At 52.0% G+C, this 27,865-nt stretch overlaps 2 protein-coding genes across 2 annotated transcripts; both read right to left on the reverse strand.

Moving 5' to 3' along the window:
- Positions 1-27,861, reverse strand: LOC122364403 (methyltransferase-like protein 25). The gene is made up of 8 exons (XM_043334727.1): positions 27,622-27,861; positions 25,541-26,790; positions 24,947-25,041; positions 20,701-20,898; positions 17,196-17,388; positions 15,289-15,453; positions 5,147-5,296; positions 1-806 (listed from the first exon to the last, which is right to left on the reverse strand). Exons 2-8 carry the CDS (start codon positions 26,105-26,107, stop codon positions 576-578), a joined length of 1,599 nt encoding a protein of 532 aa, XP_043190662.1. The 5' UTR covers positions 26,108-26,790; positions 27,622-27,861; the 3' UTR covers positions 1-575.
- Positions 26,380-27,699, reverse strand: LOC122364389 (protein LTO1 homolog). Its single transcript, XM_043334699.1, has 2 exons — positions 27,622-27,699; positions 26,380-26,790 (listed from the first exon to the last, which is right to left on the reverse strand). The coding sequence occupies exons 1-2, from the start codon at positions 27,697-27,699 to the stop codon at positions 26,380-26,382; spliced, it is 489 nt and encodes a 162-aa protein (XP_043190634.1).
- Positions 27,862-27,865: the final 4 nt, after the last annotated feature.

Raw genomic sequence — 27,865 nt, forward strand, 5'->3', positions numbered from 1 at the left:
TGGACAAAACGTCACTCAGCGATGACGTCACAGTATGACGTCACGATGTATGACGTCATCACACCACACATGGTCCGAGAGCGGTTTCTATAGCCACAGGGCCGCCAGAAAGGGGAGGAGAGGAGGGGTATGACTGATGATGACGCGACCAATGGCCGACCGTTCCACGTCATAGTGACCCGCTCAGTGGATAGGGAGTAAGAACCCCCGACGGATCGGGGTGAGAAGAGCACAGCAAAGGCCAGAGGTCAGCAGATAGAGCACAGGGCAGTGTGAGGGATCAGAAGAGGCTATCGAAGGTCAGAACGGGTTCGAGTGGTTCAATACAGATCAAGACGAAAATAGAGAGCACTTCAAATATTGGCAATAAAGAAAGAGCAGCGAGTGATCAATATTGATCAGAATCGCAAAGGTCAACACAGTTTAAAGTAATCACCAAATGGCGAATGTCTAAATCGGAAAACACAAGTACGAGCTAAAAGATTGAGACTACATAGTGGTCGAGCCTATATCGGCGCAGAAGAACAGAACTGCATAAAAGTATAGATGAAGAAAGTCGCTAGAGTCTGGATTCGTCACGTCTGTGCCGTCCTCGCCTCCACAGTCATTGTCGAGGATTCAGCACTATCCTCTGAGTCGCTACAGGCCACCGTTGAGTCACCACTGACCGCTGTGGGTTCAGTTTCTCCCGTCCTGTGACTCTTCTCGTCCACCGCGCCGCTCCGTTTTGTAGCGATGAGGGCGTAACAGCGAGGTGAGGTGACCGGGTCAAATAGTTGCACGAGGTGAGCCGTCTCGATAGAGTCCTGTGGGACAGATGGGAATACAGTCGTCAGTCACCAGCGAGTCAAAGACATTTGTATTGTGTATAGGTAGGATGCATGAACACAAACAGCCCTGTGTCTGCAGACCTGTGTACGAGGCAAGAAATAATGCCATAGATACAGAAAAAGATAAGGTAGATGGCACGTGAAACGGACAGGATACATGAGCAGACAAACGTTACCAGTCCTGCGCGACTTAGACAGAACACGGGACACAGTCGCAGCGTTCCACAGACATAGCTAGGAGACAGTGCGAATCTGCGGACAGGATAAATGGGAAGACATGTGACAGTGAGTCAGTCAGACAGATACTGTCCTGTCACAGTCAGATAGGGTAAGACAGACCACTATCAGTCAGGCTGACAGGGACAGATTGTGAGGACGCCTCATTTCATTCAGAACAGTTGTACTACACACCAACTACAATACATGCAAGTGTCCGTTACTCCGGAATAAAATCATGGCCGGGTGCCGTTCACAGCAGGTCAAAGGGTCCATCAAACAATGACACAACGCGACGACATAGGAATAGCTGCGACGACCGAATATCACTCAACACGTAAGTCCTCAAGAGGGGTGACGATAAACAAACAAACGCTACCCTCTACCCCGTAACGGTAATACCATCCCTGCCACCGCCGTCACCGTCGGACCGTCATTAGTCACCATTGGCGCCGCCGTCACCGGCTGTCATCATCCGTCATCGGAGCGCCATCATCCGTCATCGGAGCGTCATCAGCCGCCATCAGATCGTCATTGGCCGCGCCGTCAGCGGCAAAGTGGTGCAATCGACGCGGCAGCCGCGCCTTCGGCGACCGGCACCGGTGGGTAGGTCACGGTCGGTGGGTCGGTGGGTTGGTGGGTCGGTAGGTGGGTCGGTGGGTCAGTCAGTCGATGGGCCAGGGTCGTTCGTTGACCGGCCGACCACTACCTTGGCTGAGGACGACCGCAGTCAGAAATGACAATAGGACCCCAGATGTCACCCCATGAGGACCTCCGGTCTGCAGAGGCGGCCTCAGAGCCGTGTCAGGCCACCGCGGTGACAGGGTAAATAGACGCCGCCGCCATCGCTCAGCACTAATACGGCGCGGACAGACGGCGACGAGGCGCCCAACAAAAGAAGAAAAGGGTGCGGTGTCGTCATGAACGGCAGCGACGCTGGCGTCGGTAGCATCGAACACGCTAACCGGCGGTGGGGGAGGGGGGGGGGCAGATCAAAAGACGGAAAGACAAAAAGTAAAGACCTCCTGTAATGCCCTTCAAAACTGCTCAACCAAGAGCCGATGCTTGGTTGATCCTTCGAATCGTCAACTATTGATCACAGTTCGAAAGTTTCTAAACCGAGTTTGAACAACTCCATCAATTTATATGCTAAAGAGCTTCCGTCGTAAAATAAACGCACCACACCAGTGAAAACCAAATGGTCACGGATTCATTATTGTCCCTTAAAGTTATCGCACCACTAACACACCGCTGCTGCATTGCTACTTAATCACCGCCTACTGATACCACATCGGTACATGCTGCAACATTACCACACCGCTTCTGTATCGCTACTGCATCGCCAGACGCCACTTACCGCTCGAAACCCGAACCACCCCATCACCCTGCCCTCCCCAACCTGTTCTGCAGCCTCCCACCGCTATCTCCTCCCCGGGGGCTGCCGGAGCGGCGTGTAAAATCACCCTACCACCCCGAGGAGCCACCGGGCTAACCCGAACCGCCATAATCTGTGGTGCCCGCGGCGCCAGCGGCCGACCGAGGCAGCCGATAGTCGTCAGAGTCATTACCGAAAGGCGTGGTCTTATCTGCTTCCAGTGGCTCTAAGACGGATAACGGCAGCCCCAGAGGCGGGAGTGAATCGCAGCAGGGCGAGCTAAACCCCGACAACTTGCGCAGCGATTGCAGAAAGTTTGGGATGTTTGCCGGTTATCCCTAATAAACAGCCTCACAGGGCGACTTTACGGCCGATAGGCGTGTCTTGATGATTGGGTGGTGGGGAAACTCTTTTGGTTCGCATGCCAGCAGCCTCACGCCAAATGATGCCGATAAAAGGTAACGGCTCATCGCAGAGAGCACTAAAACAACAACTCAACATCTGACAAAGCTACCCGGCGTCACAAACAACTCGGCTCCACAACCTCACGGCGGCTGGGGCCGGGAGTTACAAATGCCACTCGTTCCTGCTGAGCATTGTCACAGCGGCGACCATTTCAGCTCCGCCATCAAACATCTTCCTCCCCTCCCCGGTCAGACTCAGGGACCGCTGGGTGTCGCAGTTCATCCCCGCTCGCGCCAGGCCAGCACGCCGCGCCGGTCGGGCGAGCGACATGCAGCATTCAGGGGGCTCTCGCCCCGCTACAGAGTTCGAGGAAGTCAGCGCCCCACCCAGAAATCCGCCGGCAAGCGGCGATCAATGGTTTAGTTGGGGTTTAGCCTGGTCGGGGAGGTGGAAGTTCGGGGAGAAAGTGGGCCCAGTTCGGGAAAACTGTTGTTGGCGGTTAGGGGACATAATATGTGGTCTAGAGATGATATTCGCAAAAAAAAAAAATGGTGCTGGTTCAAGGCTCTGGAAAGTGGAAGGGCGCTGAAGCGCTCGGTGAGCCACCATCAACATAACCATATTCCAGAACACTATCGAGTCTGATCGGCATGGCAACACTACACCCGACTGGCCTTGGTTAAGCTTTCATAACGGTCCTTTTCCAAACGACACCAATTTGTATGCATGTCCCCGACCGTAACAAGACCACGTTCCGACGGTTTGTGATCCGCCGTCCGGCAGAAGCAGCCATTTGAATGTGTGTCTTAGCATGAATACAAGCCCAGCAGTCTCTTTGTAGCCTGGCAAAAGTCAGCGCTTCCATGAAACTCATTAATGCGGGATGCGGTGCTTGTCTCGCCGACTGAATTCCAATGATATTCAGCTGGTTCTGGTCACTGCGGTCAGCATCATCCAGCGAGACAGGACCATCTCAAAACTCGTTTTCGAAAAAATGGCCAGCGCCAAGGCCAATCCATGCCGGACCCGATCAGGGCAAATATACACCCAAACATAACAAATAAAACCCACGACCGACATTGCCAAAATTTGTCTAAAAAAATTGATACTCGAATAAGTCATCCAGATTCCTTGATTTAGCTGTCATATTTCTATCCAATAACTCTGCACTAGCTATCGTGATATCCAGCTCTTGAGACGCACATCAAAGCGGCCTCCACTGTTCTTTGCCACCACCTCCCTCCCTCACCACCTGTAGCCGGGATTTCTGCGACACCTCGCCAGATTTCTCTCCTTCCCCGTCTCCCCGAGCTCCGTGTCCGGCCAGAGAGACCAATTGCAGCGACACAGACCGGTCCTGTTCAGTTCCAACTGACCCTTAATCACATCAGACGCTGCCAGCAGCACACGCGCGTCCCGGACCGGCAAAACACACACAGCCGCGCGGACAAACACAGACAAACGAGTCGACAAACACAGCCACCTCGTACGGAGAAATCAACAAACGCACACGCTAGAATGAACAAACACGGCTACTAGTCCAAGGACACGACTGATCAATACGTAAAGCGTCGCCGTCGGCATTTTTAACGCAGCGAGCCAAGTCGTGGTTTGTGGACATACAAGGTTTACATAAACGGAAGCCGAGACAATTTACAAGAGTGGTGTTGCTGCAAAGGGAATATTTGAAACAGGAAGCCAGGGCTGTGCCTATAAATCTGCAACGGTGTGGGTGGCATGCGGCGAAGTCATGACTTCTCTTTACATATATTTACGAATTACATGACGGGGCCTTTCTAGCAATGCAAACGTTTACTCACTATAATGATTTCCTCTGGCCAACAACAACGCCAGTTATTGCTGCAAAACTAACTGTGGCAGTTACAAAAGTAGAAACGGCTGACACTTGGCGTTTTAATTTGATGTTTCCGTTAGCCAACGCGTCATAGCTTGACCTTTGTGTTGCAACTATGTTGTACCGACAGCGACAAGCTCCCCTTCCTTCTCCAGAGCTCCTCTGACACAAATCCGGTTCAAAAAGGTGAACTATTTTAAAAGACGTTTTGACTTTCGCTTTCACCTATTCCAACATGGCGGATGCCTCTTTGACGAACCCGCTTCAGTCTTCCCCACATTGACCTGTTGCAGCAGATAGACCAGCTTCCTCGACAGACCAGTTAAAGCTCCTCTTCTACTGATTCCCTCCAACACAGATACTACCTCCTCTAACAAAACTGACGCCATCCTCACAGACCAGCCCCAGACCCCAGTAACTGACCAGCCCCTCTAACAGATCAGCCCATCCCCTGACCCCACTGACCTGTTCCATGAGGAAGGCCAGTCGATCGAGCAGGAGGACGGCCTCGACCAGTGGCGCCAGGGCGGACCTCAGCACGCTGAACGCCTCCAGACGGGGACGGTGCTCCAGCAGACGGTCATGGTAGGCGAGCAGCTCGGCGTCCGACACCGCCTGCCGGGGAGACAGGGATACAGTCAGGGTCACAGACAGCAGTAGCGAAAGGGAGGGGGGATGGAGCAAGGACGCTTCAGCATTCACGGTAGGGGAGCATTCACTCTGCTTGGGGCCGGTGAGAACCTGAGAGCACTTCGTGCACAAGTCAGACCGTATTCAAGATAAAGAAGCAAGTGAAGAGTAAGTAACTGTGGACTAAACACACCAAAACAGAGCAAGGGCCGACAGAAGACGCTCTTTCCAGACTAAGAGAGACAAAGACGCTATTCCATTTACTACGAGAGACTATCACTCTTTCCAGTGTCTGTTAAGTCCTAACTTCGCCAATCACACACCATCCTCACTAAATGTTATCAAAACCGTCAGTAATCATCACAACAGTCACACACGAGAGCCCACCAGTGACGAGCTTTCCCTGTCATCGCACCACCCATCGCCTGTTGCGGGGTTGGGGCGGCGACACAATGCTAGTCCGCGCTCAATGCCATATCACCGACACCCATACGCACTCGGTGTGAGGGATAGAGGAAAGAGGGCCCCAGAGACAGAGGAAGGAGGGTCTGAGAGACAGAGGGACGAGGGCGGAGGATCCTAGAAACAGAAAGTGAAGGGAGAGGGAAAGAGAGGCAGGAAGGATGTTGGCCGGAAGAGGGCGTCGATCGGCAAGGGGAGCGCAGAAAGCAGGAAGAGGCTAAACTAGGGGCTGTCGCGGTCAGGGGTGACTGAAAGCCGTGACCGATGGCGCTCCTGGGGTGGGTGGAGGGCGCCGGCCGGGACTGCTGGGGATGAGATCGTCCCACAAGTCGTCTGCGCGGTCGTTCCGCCGGCCACATCGCTCGATACGGCGGTCACATCCGCGGGGAACGAACGGTGATGGATGCCTTGTTTGTCGACCGCAGCGGTGCCAGACGAGTCGCCTCAGATGAGAAGACAAATCACCGAGAACTGCTGCAGTCGAACTCGTAGTTTTATCAGTTTTTTTTTCTTCTCGCAAACACATCTTCCTATTTAAAATCGTTTAAATGGTCATAAGAAGGATAAAATCAATAAAACCAATGCACTTCAGAATGTCAAATAGCTTCCAAAGTTTGTTTCCATTTGTCGTTAGGATAAGAACTTTAGTTCCTAAGACTCAAAAGAAGAGCGCCAAAAGTTCAAAATGAGAATTAAAAGTGGGCAGCAAGTAGGTAACGAGCTTGGTGATTAGATTCAACCCAATATCCGAGACACAGGCCATTTTGTCATTAGTCCCCGGACTCAAGTTTGATAAAAATCATATGGCCGCACCCCTTACAGCCAGCAGTCGAGAACAGAAAATACTGAACTAACCGATCAAACTGGACAAGAGTTCACACATCTTTCACCAACACCACTGAGACCCAGCCCAGCACACCCCGACCCACGACGGACCAGCCTCGCACTGCAGGACAAAGGCGGCGCTGGTCTGGCGCGGCCCACTAACTTCTCGTCAAGTTAGCGCCGACCGGGCCCACAGGAGTGAAGGACAGTGATGGCTGCCGTCCGCCGGCGGTCACAGAGGACCGTCCTGCGCCCGTAGGGCTGCGGTCATAACCATTAACCAGGGGAAATAAATTCAACAGCTGGAAGAAAGGGCGAGTCGTAAAAGCGCATACCTCATGTATTCTGCAAATGTAGCCGGTTCTTTTGAGGACGTCGACAAGACGAAAGGAATGAATCACTGAGACGGAACATAAATAAGCAACACGAACATAACTCAGCCTCGTTCACAGAGTAAAATCCAATAAGGAAATCGAGCTTTGCATGTTACTGCTATTTAAATGTCGCGAAAGCATCTGTTTCCGACCGGTGCGTAGACAGTCTTCCAAAATCAGCGGCCCCGGCATTCTCCCGGCATCCACTTGTGTATACCATCAGCGGCGCCGGCATCTGGAGAGGCAGCTTCCTTCCGCGTCGCTTCAGCGCCACTTGGCCGGCTGCCGCGGGGCCCTCCGTATGCAATATGCATGGACTGATTAGCTGGGTAAGCTGTCCGCGCCCCGGTCTCAGGCCGTCGGCAGTGGCCCAACACTGCCGTCCGCGCCGCGCGCACGCCGTAATTGTACCACATCAACGGCTGATGAGGTTGCGTCGTTAACGTCGCACGTCGCCGGCGGCGAGAGTGGCGCGGCAGTGGCGAATGAGCCGCACCGATTGAGCCAAAACAGGTCGTGTTTAAAGGCAGAATTGGTGCGACCATCGGGGCCCGCAGAAAGTTAGCGGCGACTGCTCGTAGAAACGACAAACGAAGCCAAATACAAACTTGGCCGAGTCCAGCCGAGCGGAGCGGCGAGTCGACGAAACGATGGCGACATCGGAACTTGTGAGCTAACTGACGAACCAGAGCGCTAACCAAGCTAACAACGTGCCGGCGGCGGCAGCGGAGTTTTACTAAGACACATCCCCGGCCGGTCCGCCAACTCACCCACACCCACGAGAGTCGGCCTCGGGGCCCAGCCGACCGACGCGACTCGGCACGCGGCGCGTGGTTGTGGATTCATGGGGCGTAGCGCTGCAGTCGGCGTATCGCGCGGCATCAGACCCGACAGAGGGCTGTTTGCATCCGATTACCGGCCGACAGACAAATCCAATGCATTCCAAATGGAGTCGGCAACGGCCAGTCTCCATGGCCCCGGCGCCGAGCGGCAGTTTGTACAGACGAGACAGACACGGCGCGGTTAGAAAACACGAGGCAGACAAGACACAGTTAGAACGAGACTGACATGGCGCGGTTAGAAAACACGAGGGAGACATGGTGCAGTTAGCATAGATGAGAAAGGCAGAGCGGTTAGGATAGACCAAAGAATGGCGCAGTACAGACGAGACAAAAGTGGCGAACGATCCACACAGTAATAGACGAATTTGGCGCCGGGTCTCTGCATTGGTTCATCGCCCCAATCTCAGTGATCATCCCGTTGGATACATCCCGATTACATTGCCTAAATTGACGATCCCATTCACGACTGGCGGAAATCTCACAGTTGCAAACCGCGCCGCCACCATTTGACTGCTCACTGGCCGCGCCCGACAGTTCAATAACTCGGAGCTTAATATTGATTGACCGCCGGCGCCGAATGACTTTTAGAAATGATTGGCAATCGTCCGACCCGTGGCCGACAGTTGATAAACTGTTGATTAAGTTCATCTGAAAGCTGACTAACGCCGTATCTGGGCCATTTGTATTGCGCTCGGCGGCCGGCCGGGCTGAGTTAGTAGATTATCACGCGTCATCTCAGGAGTTCCGGCTCCATTTGACAGTCCGCGAGACAGCGCTGACGCATGGGCGGACACGGGACAACTTCTGAGCCGGGGCGCCGCCGCGGCGGACACCCCTGACACTAATCAGTGGGGCTCTAGCGCCGCTCAAACCCCAGTGTCACCACAATTCGGCGGCACCCGCGCGCCCGGCCGACCGCAGAGATTGATGGACGGGCCAAGTTGGCCGCTCCTGCCGCCGCCGACCGATCTCGGGCCTCTTATCTGGACGGACGGGACGGTGTCAAAGTTCTCCGGGGCAGGGACTTCGTCTGAGGACTCGGCGCGGCCGACTCACTGGAGCCGCGTGTGAGGGAGATAACGGGTGAGATTAGCGAGGGAGAGGAGAGAGAGAGAGAGAGAGAGAGAGAGAGAGAGAGAGAGAGAGAGAGAGAGAGAGAGAGAGAGAGAGAGAGAGAGAGAGAGAGAGAGAGAGAGAGAGAGAGAGACCGCTCCTACGTCATCCACTTTAGATACAACAGACTGATCGAAAGTAGCTGCCAGTTGAATTCCAACAAACGAACAGACCTAGCATCTGAGCTTCAACTGCAACTGCTTGCGCCCGACACGGTGCAGCAACGAACTCTTCTATTAGGTGCAGTCCTCGCCAGAACAAACAATTACACGTCCGAAGTGCCAGACTCGGATGGCCCTCGAAGACAGCTCCTGTCAGTCGATGTTGATCATGAAGCGGCCAAATGGAGAACTCGTTCAGCGGCACAGTTTGGTACGAGTGTCTGAAGTGTTTTTAGAAGGCTCTGAAACATTTCAGTTCGGGCGCGAGGCTTTTGGTTTTATCCTCTTCGGACTACCTGGCATCAGAAAGTCACCAGCATTTGGCATGCTCTCTAGGACTGTTGCTAGATGCGACAGTTGAGTATTACTATTGACAGCGCCATAATTACAGTCACCAAAAAAGGCAGACACTCCATAATAAGTTCCCCTTGGTTCTGACGAAAACACCTATGACAGAAGATCCCACTAGCTCAGGGTCTGAGCGCCGTTTTAGCATCAGAAACTGAATCCCCAGAGAACGGGATCGAACACTTCTCAGAAGCGACGCTGGACAAAATTCAATTACACAGAAGAGGCTGACGTTAGCCAACTACGCATCAGTCAGCAAGAGGCGCACGCCGGAGGCTGGATGAGACGTTTCCTCGGGACAGAGCGCCGGAAAGCGTTATGTGTGGCGTCGCCCCCTCCCCTCTCCACCTGCCAGGTCCGGCTGGGTCACATCAGCCAGCGTCTCGGGCCTGCCAGACGGAACAGACTGGTCACAGCTACAGACCACTCTGCCGGCCAACTTGTCGGCCAGTCTGCCGCTGCCAGTCTGCACTCTGCGGGCTAGTCTGCCGAGCAGTCTACCGCTGCCAGTCTGCCGTTGACAGGCTGACGTGGTAATTCAGCGGAGGTCACGCCGCCCGCGCCCAGCCGTCAGTTTACTGCCCGGAGCAGCTGCACAGGGCAGCAGTCAGCAGCAGCTACCGAATAATACCAAACCGAGCGGGGTGTTTTGGACGGGTCAAACGCGCCTCAAGCCAGCTATTACCGAGGGTAAAACGGTATAACAAGAACCGCATTGAAAACAGATTCAGGAAATTAAATAAGCGCGGTATCGGCAAGTTATTAACTTGCTGTCAAGATGCACAGAGATGCATGAAGATCAACTGTCTATCCTCGAGAGGCCTTGAAGTCAACATTCTTTGAAGTGCTTCAATTTTAGGTTCCGGCGCATAGCGTGTGAAGTGGAGATAAGTTGCCAGAAAGAGTTCCACTGTTCAAACTGAAATACGTTCTGCGTAAGATCCGTATGAGTTTCTCCAGCAATGGCGAGGCGCCTAATAACTCGTCTGCACTCTGCAGTTAAACATCCTCCGACAGTCTCAGTGACACCCGGAAGTCCGACTTGCCACTCGGACAGCTCGCCCTATTACCGTCGTACCCGACACACACGCGACAGGAGGCGACACCGGCGTGACAATGTCACTGACATCGCGCTCACGACATCGAAAATTGGATCGTGTTTGAGCCTGAATACCTTCGGTGGAAATGACATTGGACATGTGCTTATTGCATGCTCTTACATGGACACGGTAAATGTGACCAATATAATAAAAAAAAACGAAACATGTCTTCAGACTGCGAGACATTAGCTTTATTCAGATGCATCACAAGGCAGCTCATTTCATTACATACCACGGTTCGAAAATAAGATTTGTGGCCCATAAAAGACACCCAAATGTTTAAAACGCCTTCAGCAGCCAACCATCGGTTCATCCAATGAGATTAGCTCATAGCGTTCCCGAATCAACTCGGCCCAGATTGAGTAATTCACGCTCGCGTACCAGGTAATACTCCATCGTCCAATAGTGATTACCGCCACGTGAGCCTCGAAGGCACGCCATTTACAGTAGTGGCGGCGACGACGGCATATCCAACCACACCACATCATTACCAGCACCTGAAAACGGCCCTCCATCAAACCGTGGCAGTGGAGATTTACGGAGAATGGACTGCGCTGATTTCCTATCTGATCTGACGGACGATATTGGCTCTGTCCCGGGATTGGCGTTCAACTGATGACGGACCGGGCCGGGGTTATTGAGATGGTCGGATCACGAGGGGAAGGCCGACTTAGACTGTCCACCGCTCCGTGACATGGAACCGGGGCCGTGACCGAGCCGACCGATCAGACTCGGCCCTTTAGCGGCAGCCGTTATGGGCGCATATTTCACGCTGCTCTCATGACTGGTTTGTTAAGGGCAACAGTTTCGGCGAACTGTGTGATTTTTGTTATAAGTTGGGCTGAAAGCTAATGTTGATGGCTTAGTTCAAAGTTTTCGCATAAATAACAGAAAATAACCTGTAATCTGAGCATCAGAAATGCCAGCACTCAGTATATTTCTTTCAGGGGAACCGTTTCGCAACTTTTGTGCAATATAAATAGGCATGTTGAGCTTTTAAAGTACTTTAGATTTAGTACTTTAGATTTAGAAACGTAATCCCTGTTGCGAGAGAAAGAGAAGAAAGCGATTCGCTCATGAACGCAAATAACCACAACAGCCTAAGCTGAACTGCTTACCATCCAGTGAAATGCACGGATAGTTCCTAAGCTATGAATCTTCTCGTTAATGAATTCCGGGTCCACGTCAAAACAGCTAGTGACATTTGAGCTAGTGACTTTTGAGCTAGTACAAATAAGCTAGTGCCTCAAAACAGCTAGCGACAAAATCGCTAGCGTCAAAATAGCTAGTGAAACAAAATAGCTAGTGCTTCAAAACAGCTAGTGCTATAATCGCTAGCGTCAAAATAGCTAGTGAAGCAAAATAGCTAGTGCCTACGAAGTGCGAGCAGCTAGTGTGAATTCTTTCCCGACGGGTCCTTTAAGAAGATTGTGACATGAACGTTGGCATTGAGGTGCAGGCCATGGCGCCAAAATGCACGAACATTTATTTAAGGCTTCAAAGGAAAAGAAGAAGGCTCGAAGGCTATGCACCAGAACCGGTTACTAGAGCAGGAATCCAAACGCCAGAAAAAATAGAATTGTTAGGCTAGGAGAAGCAGTTGTAACTTGTAAGTACGACCTAATGACCGAATCATACTTTTGCGACCGATCAGATGTTTGACGAATTGGTGAAGAAAAATGCATGGATGCTCGAAGGTAAGAAGTTTGATCTGACATGAAAGTTACTGATCTGACAAAAATCTGACCAGTGACTTTCAGTTTCAGTCAAATATGCAAGATTAACGTGGTTGTACGCGGTGCTTTAGAGGGGCGCAGGTGGTCTCAGAGGGTATACGTTTACGTCTTCTGGGAAAAACCTTTGGCAACATAGGTACCGAAAATCTACGAAACTAAGTCATTTACGACAACGTACGTGTATAATTGACTTTGAATTTGGCCAACCTAGGGCCCTCCGCGATGTCTTTGCTACCATCTCAGTAGAGGGATTTTTTCATTTGACTCGAGCTATTCTGCCACTAGCGAACTTGATCCACTAGCTATTTTGCTTCACTAATTATTTCGACTCTAGCGATTTTGTCACTAGCTGTTTTGAAGCACTAGCCATTTTGTTTCACTAGCTATTTTGACGCTAGCGATTTTGTCACTAGCTGTTTTGAGGCACTAGCTGTTTTGCATTAGCTGAAAAGTCACTAGCTCAAATGTCACTAGCTATTCTGACGTGCACCCTGAATTCCTCATTTAATCATTTGTTTACGACCCCGACCTTATTCATCTGCACCAAATACAGAAATCGTCGTCTCATGTCTGAGCCTGGAAGTCTGAAATCATCATCATTCCCCGACATTACGTAAGACGTAAAATATGACCTGGTGCATACTGCAATCGTCCTAGCTTCATTCCACAAACCATGACGGCGTGCCCGTGTCCCCGGTGGCACATCTTAATAAGCCCTGACAGTGACCAATGACCATCCGTCTCTCAACCAGCAAACATTCCGACAATCACTCCCAATCCAAATGAAACGACACATTTGCAGGGGAAACGTATAAATTTGAAACTCGAAATTGTTGGCTAATTCCTGCTGATATTTCGCTGACTAGTTATCAAGTGCTTGCAACGCCAAGCGAATGCCAGGGGTAGGATGTGAGCACGGCTCGTGGTAACAAATCAAGCCCATGTTCCACCTCTGACAGAGCTGACAGTGACCAAGATGAGACGGGTCACGGGGCCGGGACGACAGAAGCACAGTGGCTGAACTGCGGGTGCACGTCGTGCGCCGGTAGCCAACGAAGTGACGATGAAGCTAGGTGGTCCAGTGAAACAAACGACATAGTGACGACAGCAAGATGGGATTGGAATATGGACAGCAGTCATATACCAGCTGTGCGCGGCCCTCAACATCCCGATGAAGCAATCCAACAAAGCGTAACTGTCAGTTCAATGTCACGGCTCAATTCACAGTGAGATCGGCTGGACAGTGCACAGCTCTCTCAGACAGTACTTCTGAGAGCTCCGCCAGAGATTACCACGAAAGGGTCACGGCCAGACGGCCATTCTCAGAGCACGGCTCGCGAGCACACCCGCAGAGCACGGCTTCAGAGCACGGCTTCTGAGGACGCTGAGCACGCCACAGAGCACGGCGGTTGGTCAGGAGCAGCGGGGAGTCTGGCGGTGTTCGGCCGTACGTCAGGGAGCGATCTGCATAAGCCGCAGTTACGGGCCGGCGGTGCGACGAACGGGGCCGTTTGGAGTCGGTTTCAGAGACTCCCCACACTTCTTCACGCCCACAGGGACAGTGGTAGACGGCAGCGAAAGACAGCGAACAGCGGTGTGCAGCGGAAAGAAGTGAAGAGGGAGTGTCACTCACAACTCAGAGGACTGGAGACGTGCGAGGTGTTATCGTTTCTACACTAAGCACAGAGTGATTAGACGAGAGGGTGATAAATTGGAATACATGGATGGGAAATTAGTGACCCGTCAAATGATAATGGTGAAATTGTGTCCGATAGGATTAAATGATAGGCGGGTAGAATTAATCACCGAGCCTAGCTCTGTACCCTGGTTGTCCCCAAATTGGTTTATAGGTAACCAGAAAGCCCCAATGGACATACAAGTACCATCAATTCCGATTTAAGTCGTAGCTGTTGCATTTGATGGCTAGCAATATCTATGTCCTACGTTCGCCACAACATTCTCGCAATGCAAATGGCATACCACCCGGCACCGACTGCCTTCCAAGCCAACATTCCGTGACGCAATGAACACAAACCACGAACGCTGCCTGATAATGCCCCCATTTCTGGGAGTGAGCTCGCAGTGTCCACGGGGTCCGCCTGGGCTTGTACACAGAACTACCTGGCGCGGTTTGGGTACGGCTGAGGGTCGGGGGATTGTCTGTACCGACAGTCAACGGGAACACAGCTGCGGTCACGGGGTGCAAGGACGCTCTGTGAGGCTTTCGTAACGGTCACAGAGGGTGTAACGCCCAGAGAGAAACACGAGTTTGTGGAGTTTCCCAGACGGTTACGTGAAGTCTGTCACACCCCCGTGACAATATTAACTGTCACATCATTCGGTTATCTTGGACGATCTCGAGCATTCAAAGTGAGTCACCAAAGCCATTACATCGCCTTCAGGTCGTGCGGAAACTCTGTGACAAGCCTGTGATGCAGTGGAATAGTTTCCACAGGAATCATGACGGGAGGTATCAAACTCACTGAAGGGGTTTCCATAACGTAACACACCGATATCACTTTCAACAAGCTATCACTGTCATGGCGAGCGGGGAGGGACGGGGGACAGAGGTCAGCCGGTGGGTGGCGGTGGCGGAGTTTCACCGTAAGTTAGGCAGACACGCGCTCTTGCGGCGACGTCGGCCACCACCGCCCGACCAACTCCAGCCGTTAACTACTGCCATGGACAGTTAGGAAGGCGGAACCGTGACTTTGGATAGATACAGGTCACAGGGATCGACTGTGTACCTCTGCGTATATTGAACCTGTAGCCTCATCTGTACGAAAGCTGTACCATCGTGTAAAGGGGACATGCGAATCCGAGCATATGAAACCTGTGATTCCGTGGATATGAGATCTTTCACTCTGAATTTGTACGCACCAGTCACACACCACACACCTTGCACCCCTCCCCTGTTCCACAGGCCACAAGCACACACTGCCATCCTGCCGGCAGTCTAAATCCGCGTCCATGTACCAGTCTCCGTACTCAGTTACTAAACTAAGCACACACTCACCCTGTGGTCGAGCGGGTACTTGCTGAGCGCCATGTGCATATAGTCCAGGTAATCCCTGGCCTTCCTCGCCAATCTTCCGACCATAATATCGGTGGGAACGGTACCCAGACGGTCCTGGAGAAACACCTGCAGTACCGCGCGGTAGTACAGGAACGGAGACGGCGGCTGGAACAGAGCGGAAACAGTAAGCAAATGTAACAGAAAGGGACACACAGCTAGGACGTGTAGTACCGCGCGGTATGTAGTAGAGGAACAGAGACGGCGGCTGAAACAAACAATTAGAGAGAACAGTTGGAATGCGATAAAAGAGAACGGGAAATATAGGCATGTAATTTTACACGGCATTGAGCCTACAGCGACTAAGATGAACGTAAGCAGTCAGAAACGTCAGTAACGTGAGATGTCACTTAGCAGGGAGTACATGCTCAAGAACACAGAGTTGAGACGCGGGGGGCCACTGCAGTAATTAGGATACGAATGAAACAAATAAGAACTAAAAATCTAACTTAAATGTTACTTTAATCCCTAATTAGAAGCAATCATCAACGCATGTGATGTCTACTTATTACATTAATAAGATATATATCTTGAACCTTAGTCACATCCATTAATTGAGTGTCAAAAAAAAACAGCATTAGCGCGATAGCAAGGTAAACTTTTAGTACAATTTGAAGCGTTCTCTTAGGCAGATGTTTCACCGAACCGCCTTCCCGCCTGCCAAATCTCCAACAGCTAGAAGCTGATTGACATTGGTGAGTAGAACGATAAGATGTTAGAAAAATCGTCCCACCAACTAAAACAATGTCTGCTCTATAATGACGCCAAATTTGTTTGAATTTCGCCTGTCAGCCTGTTATCTCTCAGTTGAGTTAAATCGCGGACAGAGTTTGTTGACGGCAAACTCCCCAGGCAAGACGTCGTTTAATTTTGCCGACGAAATGTGTACTTCTGTGAAACACGGGCAGTCACCGAGTGTCTCAATAAACGTCAAAGGGGACTGTTTCAGTTATGTCTCGGAACCTTTAGAGTTAAGTGTTGTTAGGTGAACTATAAAATCAACAGCAGTACCAAAAGCAATAGGTAAGTAGTCACTAGTCAAGTCATTAATAAATCATCGGCAGCATGTAACCTAACAGTAAACTGTTGTGACGCAATACAGGAAATGGCACAACACAAGCCCGGATCGACCACAACTGACAAATCCGCATGCATTTCAAAGCACCGACTGAATGGTGGCGATAAACGAGCGTGGACAGGTCGGGCGCAAACGCACTCAATACGGTGACACTGGGAACACCCCATCGAGACCCCTTCCGATGACGCCATCTCTCTTCAAAGCCCACTCCGACCACACAACTCCATACGCATAAAACATCACTAGCCGCGGCGCTATATGCGTCTGCTGCGCCAAATATCACTCTGATCAAAGCCCCAGTCAACAGCGAGCTGTGATGGTCTGATATTTTTCACAGAAGTCAATTCCAAGATGGATATTTCAACAGCCACTGGTGAATATCAACTCTGGAGAGCTGACAGCGTGGCGCTATCGCCAGCGAGTCAGCAGAAGTCGCCGAAACTGTCGGACTGGGTCAAGTGAAAGGTCCGGGAGCGACCAGAACTGCAGACAGCCGCCCCAGGCCGAGAGATTCCAGAATAATTTAGAAGTTTACCATAGCCTTCCTTAGAGACCCTCCCGCTGCACAAGTAGCCCTTCTTACAGCGTCTCTCTCCAGTATTATCAAAATAGCTGACGTGATTATCTCGAGCAAACTTCACAACAATATCCATTCGTTCCGACAAGATTATCCCGTCTTGTAAAAATGTTCCAATGAAAACAGACTCATCCAATTACGGTAAATGGGCTGGCGGCGCGCACGGTGGGCCGTCCCCGGTATACGAGTACGCACCCGCTGGTAGGAAGCGATCCTCTCGGAGGCCTGGGCGGCCAGTCCGCGGGCCTGCTGACCCAGCGCGAACCGGCGCTCCAGCAGTGGGCGGCTGAGCGGGAAACTGACCTCCTGCAGGTCAAGGTCAGCCCAGAACTGACACTCGAACCGTTCCCGCTGCAGGTGGTAGCAACAGCCGACGTTCACCAATAGACTGCCAGATAGAGGAGAACGGAGGTTAGTGGTAGGCGGATAAACAAACGATAAACAGACATGCAGAGACAGACAAATAGACAGACAAACATATGAAGACCAAGCAACTAGCCAGATAGGCAGACGGACACAGCCACAATATCGCACACATTCTACATGAGTTGTCAGGCAATTTGATCGGTTACCTCGACACGATCCAGCTAACATAAAAATAAAGTTATTTTACACAGAACAAGAGGCCTGATGTGATGTTTTCCAATCTGTTCTATAGCGCCGTCATCTCGATTTCAAACCACACTGCAATAGCGGGAGATCACACTACCATCAAACAACCAATTTCCCGCGGACCATTCTGTCACAATTTGTGGCTGGGTCGTTGGGCCTCGAGCACCGGTAACGGGCGCTCTCGGCGGTGCCCACAAATACCGGGGTGGTAACTGGTAACTGGTAAACGGCCGGCGGTTGGTGGGGCGGGGAATGGGTGGCTCGCTGGCTGCTGGGGACCTCTGGCGGGTGAGATACGACAGTGCGTGACACCAATCGATCTCCAGAGAGCGGCTGAACGCGACAGTTCCAGGGCAGCTCCGCAGCATTGCGACAGAGCAGCTTCCGCAGAATTGCGACGTCGCAGCTTCGTCGCACATCTCTACGGCAAAGCAGCTGCAGTACAGCTTCTACTGCACCACAGCTCCCGAAACTTAGTGGTGGCACAGTTTGAAGTAGCGACCAGAGAGGCAAGGAACGCTCTTATGACATTCAAGTCTCGAACCATTTCATAGAGCATGTCATTTTCGGCTCTCAATAGTCCACAATACCATCTCGACGATGTGAGACGGGTCTGAGTCCTACCCATCACACCGCATCCGCCAGCTCAAATCGCACCACATTCCCGTATCAAGCAGACGATAAACGACAAATCCTCCAACCCTTCTCCAGCACTGGCGTCATTATGAAGAATCGCCCAAAGTTTCGCGATAAATTAGCGTGATTCTCGTCAGCTACGGTCCACTCATCCCGCCAAGACACATCTTAGAAGTCCTTGGAACACGACATATCTCATCAGCGCGCCTCACGATCGACGCAATATCACATCTCACGCAGCCACTGCATGTTTACAGCCGTATAAATACACGGCATAGTAGTCCCCAACGCCCGCCGTTTTCATCGTTGTCGTCGGCATCGTCGTTACGACAGTGGCGTCGCGGCTGTGGCGGCAGCGGAAGGGTCGTCGCTCGCTGCTGCGGACGCCATCAGTCGCTGACAGTTCATTCAGCGAGTCGCCGAGGGGGCGGACAATACACGGTTGGAGACGGGGCGGGACGGCCCGTCAGCTCAACGAAACCCGCATTACGCAGAGGAGGGGTGGTAGTGATTAGATTCCAGAGTGTTAGCAACAGAGGGTATCTGTCCCGGGAGCTCACGGTTTATTTGCCTAGAAAATAATTTCGGTTTAGTTGAAACTGACGCAATATGACATTTATGCGGGGGCATGACTGTCTCCCATAAGATAAAAACACGGCAGAATGATATTCACGCAATATGAGGTTTTGCAATCAAATCTGCAATTTATTTCAACATGTGTGCATAGCTGATCTCATTCAGTTAAGGCCAAACCCATGCATAATCAGGCAGATTCGCACGGATCGCATGACCTGACCAATAAAACCAAAGTGGCCACGTCACGATTTACACTTTATCAAAATCTGTCACCGAAAGTTCATACCCGCGATGAACATCAGGGGTTATACTGGCCACGGTAGAATCCAGCTCACGAAGGGTCTGCGGTTATCCGTGACAGACGCTACCCCATCACGTACTGAGGGGAAGATGGGGCAGACGTCAGACAGACCATTCCCCAGAGATCCGACCGGCGGCTTTACTGCAGACACAGCACGGCGCTTCGTGAGGATACATAATGTGGGACTCTGTTCACCGTGGGTTCAATGTGCAATGGCGCGGTTCGAAGAGCCACGGTGCATCTAGAGCCACGAGGTGAAGGCTAAAAAAGATGACGGATACACAGTCCCGGCACACTCCTAAAATGACCAATGTAGGTATTCCATACCTTCACGAGATGAAGCAAAACTCAGCAGATAAGTATTTCAGACTTGTCCCGAAAAAAAGTTGCGTCACCACACATGGTTAGGACGGAAAGACGGATTATGCCTGGGCTACGAACAGAAATGCTAACCTTGGTATATGCCCGGCCGTCAGGACGAGGAGTATGTTAACTCTGGGCTACGAACAGAAATGCTAACCTTGGTATATGCCCGGCCGTCAGGACGAGGAGTATGTTAACTCCAAGCATTGACACCACAGGAACTCGTCTCCAATATAAAACGAACTTAATGCTAAACACCATCACAGGTATGCGCCCAGTTGAGCAGCGCCGCATGGCCCCAGGACGCAGTCCCTCGCGGTTTTATCGACAAGGGGTCCCCAGCAACCGCCGAATACATACTCTGTCCGCCATAAAATTCACCGTAAAAGTCAACACGACGACGGTGCTAACTGAAATTTAGTATGTAAAACGTGTGAGTGATTTACCGCACGACAAGCCGCAGTGTGTTTCATTGGCACGTGCCATTCCAAGCGAAACATAACTGAGTCATACCGTTTAACACCGTCGCAAAGTATCAACATTCAACATACCACGTAACGCCATGAATTCGTTCCACAAAGTCCACACAGCACACACAGCAAACTGACAGCCCCCGGCGACTGACCCGGCCGACCTGGCTGACCTCTGACCTTTCCGTGACCCGGAAGGGGACCCAGGGTGACATTTTCCGTCCCGGGCGGTATCAGATGACACCTACAATACATATTACACACACAACACACACGCTCCGTACGGACGTGTTTGAAAAATGACGACAAGACTGGTGGGTCACCTGCACCGTGACATTTGGTTGCCCTTTTCGTGACACAGGCATAGAAGGGAGGGAGGGGAGGGACAGGGAATAAAAGAAGGGACATAAGAGTGCAGAAAAGTATTGGGAAGGGGTGGGGGACAGCATGGGAGAAGGGTAGGGCAGGAGGTCACGTTCGGACTTAACGCCATCACACACTGGTGTGGGCAGTTTACATACCGGCCAGCCAGCAGCACCGGTATTCACAAAGCCCCGAGCCGTATCGCATGACTCAGGCGGTGTTTTATGGTTTCAGCACAGTTCAGAAAGGCGTGTTCAGAGTGATAGGCAGAATACGAGTTGTACTTATACATACGAATTATTCAAGCGCGGGTATTCCCTGAAGTCGTACTTACCCTCCCCCCTACACACACACCACCACCATTCTCAAACCGTCTCACCTGGCCTGCGGCATCTCGCTGAACATCCTTATCGAGTTGACGGCCAGGTCTCCGCACGTGTGCAGCCCCACCACGGCCACGGGTCGGTGTCCGTCTCCGTGGAGGGCCACCAGCTCAGAGAGGTGCGTGCCAGAGGTCACCAGCTGGTCCACGGGGGTCAGACGGCCCGGCGCCGGGCGGTGGCGGGAGCGGTCCTGGCTGCCGGGGAGAGAGGGGGCAGGTCAGGTCAGGTCACGAGTCAGCAGACCTGTCCTAGCTGCCGGGAGAGAGAGAGAGAGAGAGAGAGAGAGAGAGAGAGAGAGAGAGAGAGAGAGAGAGAGAGAGAGGGGGGGTCAGGTCAGGCCAGGTCACGAGTCAGCAGATCTGTCCTAGAGCTGCAGGAAAAGAGAGGGGGCAGGTCAAGTCAGGTCACATAAGTCAGTAATCTGTCCCAGCTGACGGGGTAAGAGAGGGGCAGACCAGGTCCGGTCATATAACGTCAGTGGAGCGGCTGTTCGGTCACACGGGGGTCAGGTCAGGTCAGCCCAAATAACCACATACCATCGGACCCACTGTGGTAGCCGGATTCCCAAGCACATAAATGGGGCAGTTCAGGTTACACAAACTATAATCCGAAGCACCAGACCTATAGAAAGTAGAGTTGAGAGCCCTGAGGTCAAAATACCGGCAATGATCAGCGCTCCCACACTATCCGATCATATCAGTCAGTACAAAGCTCACTGAGACACCAGGTGATATGCTAATAAAAATAATCTATAAGCTAATATCTAACTTGAATGAAGAGGTCCAGCAGCTCCAAAGCACAAATGCTTTTGAAGTTGCTTTGAACGCCCCCTATCAAACCGGATTTTTCATTTTAAAATATTCAAAATGTTTGCCATGGAAGTTCCGATGCCATATCGTTGTCTTATTGCAGCTGAAATTCCAAATGTTCAGATATGCTCTAAAGAATTGGTGCTTGCTTACAGTCCAGTGTTCCCTCGGAAATTTATCACCGAGACAGTAAGCCATGGGATTACACGCTCTCCGACATATCAGAAATCCTACACAAAATCTCGGGCAAGTGAGTCAGCAACTGGACATATTCAGACATCATGTCGTTCCACAGCAGATAAGACATGAGGAAGCACCATCCCCAATCTTCATAAATGTAGCACAAAGGGCAGTCAAATCCCAACACGGCGTAACAGTACGAACGCTGACCTTCATACAAAGACTTTATACATCATCTGCCCCCGTCTGGTGTATTCGGCACAAAGGCCACGTCCAGCTCTGCACTCGTTTCATCATCATCGCTAATATTTCGCTGCCGTAAACTCTGGGGTAACGACATAAGCGCGGCAGAGGGGGCGTGCCAATGGCCAGCTGCAGCGCGGGCGTTGCGTCCCGGTTCTGACGGTAGTTTGGAATGGTCGCATACGGGAGTGGAGGAGGGGGGGGGACTGAGGAATGGTCTGGTCTGGTCTGGTCTGGTCTTGTCTGGGTCTGGATGTGGATGTGGTCTGGTCTAGTCTGGATCTAACCATACTAAGAAGAAGTCTGGGTCTGGGCCTGGTTTCCCTCTATCTTCCTTCCGCTTCTTTTCTCTCTCGCTCTCCCTTTATTTCCTCAAATTCAATGCATCGTCACTGGTTATGCTGGGTCACGAATATTTGAGGCATCAAAAGTGACAACAAGATGCATTTTACCGCATACGCCTAAAAATATGACGCGATTCATCAAATACCGACTGTGGAAAAATAAAAAAATATGCAATTCAGCAGCCTCCGCTCAACCGCTTTCACGAAACAGTCCCCGACACACCGTCCTCAATTTCAGATCTCCCAGCAAATAAATGAGCCCGCTTCTGATAAAACAGACCTAGCTCAAACCAGCGGCCAATAACTTCTAGCCGGTCCATGGAAAGGTTCCTGAGAAGTTTCCGGCGGCCAGTAATTTAGCTAAAGTTTCCGCTGGGAAAGCTCACCGGTTGCGGGGCGATGGCCATCGGTCCCGCGGGTGCCGTCAGGTCGGGCCGCCGGCCGGGGACAGATACGGACCGTGAATCAGAGACACTGCCGCCGCAGGTGGCCCAAGTGGACACGGCCGCTAAATCACACCGCCGGACGCTGCGCGGCGCAGGGGAGCGGGGCTGTCTGGAGGCTGTGTCTCTAGCACTCCTTTTATCAGAGAACCCATATCAAGAACAGGTCACTCCTTAATAGCTGCATATATGCAACAAAGCCAGACTTCCCATCTTCATCTACTATTCCAAAGCGAAGTGAATCCATGCCGGCGCGAATGCATCCCCAAGCAGCAATGACTTCAGAATTTCACATTGGACACATCCCGCGAGAAAAAGCAGCGAACGATATTACACAACAAACAATCCATAAATTACTACAAAACCTCTCCCAAATCCCCATAAGCGACTTCCACCCCACTTGTTGTTCGATCGTCTCAGCACCACACACAGCTCCGAGCCGCTCCCCGTCCCCACCCCACACCAGCGCTCGTTTTTCCTCCTCCAACCGCTCTCCGAGCACCGCCCCGCGCAGCTCTGCGTCGCTCAGAGCCAATTGACGACAACAGTCAGTCCCGATCACGAACACAACCTCGTCTGTAAACCGCCCTCCCAAGGACGCCGCTCGCTCCTCAGGGCCAATTTAGGCGGTGTGTGTGCTGCTCGTAGCTACACCCGGGGGTCGGTCCGCCTCACTGCGGACCCCGAGAGTCTACAGAGGGTCCCCGGCGGGCGGCACGTTCTCCGACGAAAACACGGCCGATCGGAGCGGTGTGCATCACTGTGAATTTCCCCCGGGGTGGTCCCGGTGGCGTCCGACACCGCTCCGAGCTTCGGAGAACAGATAAAGCCGGTTTCGAGAGGCGGCGACATCACGGGAGGAGAGAAAGAGGGGAGGAATACCGAGGGACAGGGTTATCCCTGCTCAGCAGAGTGTGATCCTCCAGATCACACTCTGCTGTCATAGATTGCCATCTCGTTAACTTAATATATAAACATAATATTTTGCTAAGAGTGAGCCAGAAAAGAAGATCTGGGTGTATGCTTACGACAACCATCTGTACTATATCATATAGAATGATTGGATGCAGAGCAAACATAATATGTTTAACGCCAACAACAATATTTAGCCTGTAATACATGATGTAGGGGGTAATATTTCTAGCGTCACATTCATTCTGACGTCAAAATAGTTCCCTTCATCATCCCGGTTTTCAGCGCCGTCGGCCAGAATGAAGTGTTTACAAACATAGTCCAAAGCTTCCGAAAAGGAGGCGCCGGCCGGCTTTGTTGTCCTCTGAAGTTGGTGGCCGTCTGTGCGCTCAAAACACGCCGAGTCTCTCCACACCGCCCCGTTATTCAGCGGGGAGAGCGCGCCCTCCCCGAGGGATTTCTGCCCACCACACGCCGACAGAAGTACACTCACCACAACGGGCTGAGATAGGAGAGTCACGCGGCGCGGACACAATCCAATCTGGTCTGTGTCCACCGCGCGTCCGGCCCGACACGGGCGGCAGAAATCCCATCAGGTCGTCAGCGAAAGGTAACGATGTTACCCGGCGCCGACGGCCGGCCGGCGCCGCGGAATGGCACAACGGAATGGCGGCGGAATGGGGCAGAAGGAATGGGTGGGCTACTGCCGACGGCGCCGGTGACTGGCGAGATGCGCCGCGGTCATGGTCAAGACTGCCGGCGACCTCGTGTCAAACTAGACAACGTCGCAATTCCAGAGAACGGCTGGACATGAGGCGTCCTCCGACTGCGGCGTTATCACTGCTAGAAGAACACACGACGGCACTGCAGACGTCGTGACTTCTCAGCCAGACAAGTTACGGCCGCCGCCCGCGGTGGAGGTGGCTGCAGGAACCATTCGAGGTGTTCTGCCGTCTGAAGAGTAACATTGTACCGTCCATTGTAACATTGTAACATTGTACCGAGGTAAAACATACCTATAAATTATTATACCTAACCTCTGCCGTGACAAAAAGTTTTGCTATTTGGGGAATAGAGTTATGTCGTCTGGGGTTAAGGATCCTAGGCACGCTGCCTTCAGCAGACGGTGTGTATCGTTCTGCCCACACATTACTGGAGCTCTCATAGGTCTATCGCCGGCGCCACCAGCCTGCCTATGAATGGCCGTCTCCTAAAACCACATCATATCACGTTTCCATCTGCAGTCTGCGCACCACACAGAATATCAATCTCACAGCTCTCCCCTCCTTTACCGACTACTGTGTCACTCACCTCCGCTGCTGTCGTTTCCATTTTCGACTGCGCCGCTCGGGCTGCTGTCCGATCTGCAGTGCGGCCGAGCGACTGACGATAGCGTCCCAGGATTTCTGACGACACAGACACACCGCGTCAGCGGCGGCGACACACACGTGTCATAGAACCGTGTCACAGAGCTGTGTCAGTGGGGAGACACACACACCGGCTGTTGACACAGCGGACGGGCGCTACACGACACGGTGACACAGGAGGGCCGCTCCCACGGTCCTGCAGTGGCGGTCATAAAAACTGTCACCATAACGCAGCGGCGTAATGTCAGGAAATACGAAGGCAGAGGCTACGATAGTCCTGTGTGAGACCACGTTACTTTTGGAGCCACACATATCATGTGAAAATTCAAATATTCTATGCATGGTGCTCAACGTACATTTATGAAGGTACCTGAACAAAAAGATTTTGTTCAGGTACCTTCAGATTTTGAATTCTGATGAGCATCAACACTGGCCATGGTGGAAACTCTATGCCCAATTATCTCTCGGGAAACGTTCCATTGGCGGAATCGACCTAAGGTCTGCCAGAGCATTGTATCCGCCGCGGGCTGCCACTGACCTTGATGTTGGCGTTGACCTTCTGCGCTCCGTGACTGTGCACCTCATTCGCCTCCACTGCCAGCACGTCCAGACCGTGCTGCAGAGCCAGCATCGAGCTCAGGTAGCCCTTCCCGCTGCCCAGGTCCACCACCTGACCAACTCCGCCGGTCGCCGCCAGGTGCGCCACCGTCGCCGCCATACGGTCCACCTCGTGGAGTTTCTTATCGCTGAAGAACTGGTCCATCAGAGGCAGCGCGGCGGCTGAGACGGGAGGGGGCGGACTGAGGACCCCGCACCCCGACAGCCGGTGCCGTCCAAGCTGCTCGGCCAGCTGGCGCAGCGGCCCAGCCGGCAGCTGGTCGGGCGCAGCTGCCGGCAGACGCAGCAGCTGCTCGGCGGGCAGCTGCAGCAGCGCCGCCGCCAGGGGGCCGGGCACCAGGCGGCGCCACTGGTCCTCCGTAATGAACGACACCATACAGCTGTTGGCCAGCGGCAGGAGGGGCTCCAGACAGGCGGCGGCGCCCAGCAGCGCCTCGTGCACGCGGCGCAGACTCACCGGAGGACGCATGGTGTCCTCACCGGACATGGGGCGGGGCAGAGAGGGTGTAGACGGTGCTGCCGCCTGGTGGCGAGCGGCGCAGTCCGATCACCGACGGTATCGAAAGGAAATTCGCCGCACTGGTAGCTTACTGTAGCACACCACAAAAACAAAATAGTTATGTCATATAAAAACCTTCTTCCCTAACGATGAGTCAGTCAGCCAGCTCACATTACTGGTAATATTGTCAGCAATCACTCTAGCATCAAAGTATCACCAGCACCATTCACTGGAGATCCGCGGACCGTCCTGTTCCGGTCTCAGAAGGAGATCTCGCGCTGCTGCTCGCTGCTGCCAGGGTTCACCCTCAGCACGGCACACAGCTGCCGGAATTTGGCGCGAATCGCGTCCAGCAGCGCCGTGACGTCACTGTCGGCAGTGTTGTGGCGCGGCAGCTGCCCGATGAGCCGGCGCAGCGACAGCAGCAGCGGCCGGGCGCGCCGCAGCTGACGAGTCGCCCGCTCAGAGGACGCAGGGTCGGTCACAGGAGTGGATGGAGAGTCCGCGGTAGTGTTTGATGCCTCAGAGGCCCCAGAGGTGTTCAGTGAAGCCTCAATCTGCTGGATGAAGCCCTCATAGAAGCCGACCTCAGAGGCGACCTGGGCGGCTCTCTGAAAGCCGAGTCCAGCGCCGGTGGCTGCCGCTTCCCTGCAGCCCACCTCGTAACCGTCCTGGACACAGATATAAAAAAGTATTATTACCTACATGATGAGGGTGATTGATAAGTCACAGCCATATACAGAAAATGAGTAAAATTAGCAGTCATAGCATAACAAGGAATTCCATGCAGTGAAAAAGTGCCAGAATCTTCATTATGCAGTGGTTAGACTTTGATGAAAATATTTAAATCCTTGGATATTGACTGTTCATGTCCAGTCTGAATTACATACTCAGAGACATGTCAACTACATAGCTGCATATAAGGATGGAAAGCAGTTCTGAAAATCCTTTCTGGCCCCTAGGTAGCTTCTGAATACCATTTGTTCAATGCATTTAAGCATTGAATAATAATTTAAAGTTGACAGAATGTTAAAAATGCATTTTACATAAAATGATTAAGTAACAGTCATCTCAACAAATTCTTATAGCATTAGCCTAGGATTTCTTAAGCATTTTTGTTTATTGTCAATTATCAAGCCTATTGCAGACACAGGAAACCCACCAGTTAAAATCTGCAAAACATTTAAGACCCTCCAAATCCAGCACAGATAATAAGCAGGCTACAATCATGTTTCAAGGCGACTTTTTTTCTTTTTCTAAGCCACCGCCATGATCAGACGACCAAGAGTATTCACCCACTAACCCATGCGACAACAGACCTTATGTCAACAACTACCAAGACAAAAAAAATATGATGCAAGTCGGGACACTCCCTGCTAAGAAAAAGGGAAGCAAACAAAAATGATGCTGAATACAATGCTTGGCATGAGTGCTGCTAGCCTCTAATGATAAATCCCAGACAGTATAACCGACTTTTCTTTGAGGGTTGAGGTAAAACTAACCTTGTAACCCTTCTCCGATTCAATCTGATCAATCAACACCAAATCGTCAAAAGCCTTATCTATGTCCACAGCTTCCATTTGAGGAGACAAATTTTATAAACTTTTTGTCTAGCGATAACATGCAAGACAGAAAAATACGAGCAAAGCACCACATTTACTTGGCATCAATTGATTAACAAAATTGCAAACTCATAACAACTCAACCAAAATAATAAACGTTGCTGTGAAGAAGGATGCTTAATCA

This window comes from Amphibalanus amphitrite, unplaced genomic scaffold, assembly GCF_019059575.1.
Source record: "Amphibalanus amphitrite isolate SeventyFive unplaced genomic scaffold, NRLGWU_Aamphi_draft 000674F_arrow, whole genome shotgun sequence".
Classification (NCBI taxonomy): Eukaryota; Metazoa; Arthropoda; class Thecostraca; order Balanomorpha; family Balanidae; genus Amphibalanus; species Amphibalanus amphitrite.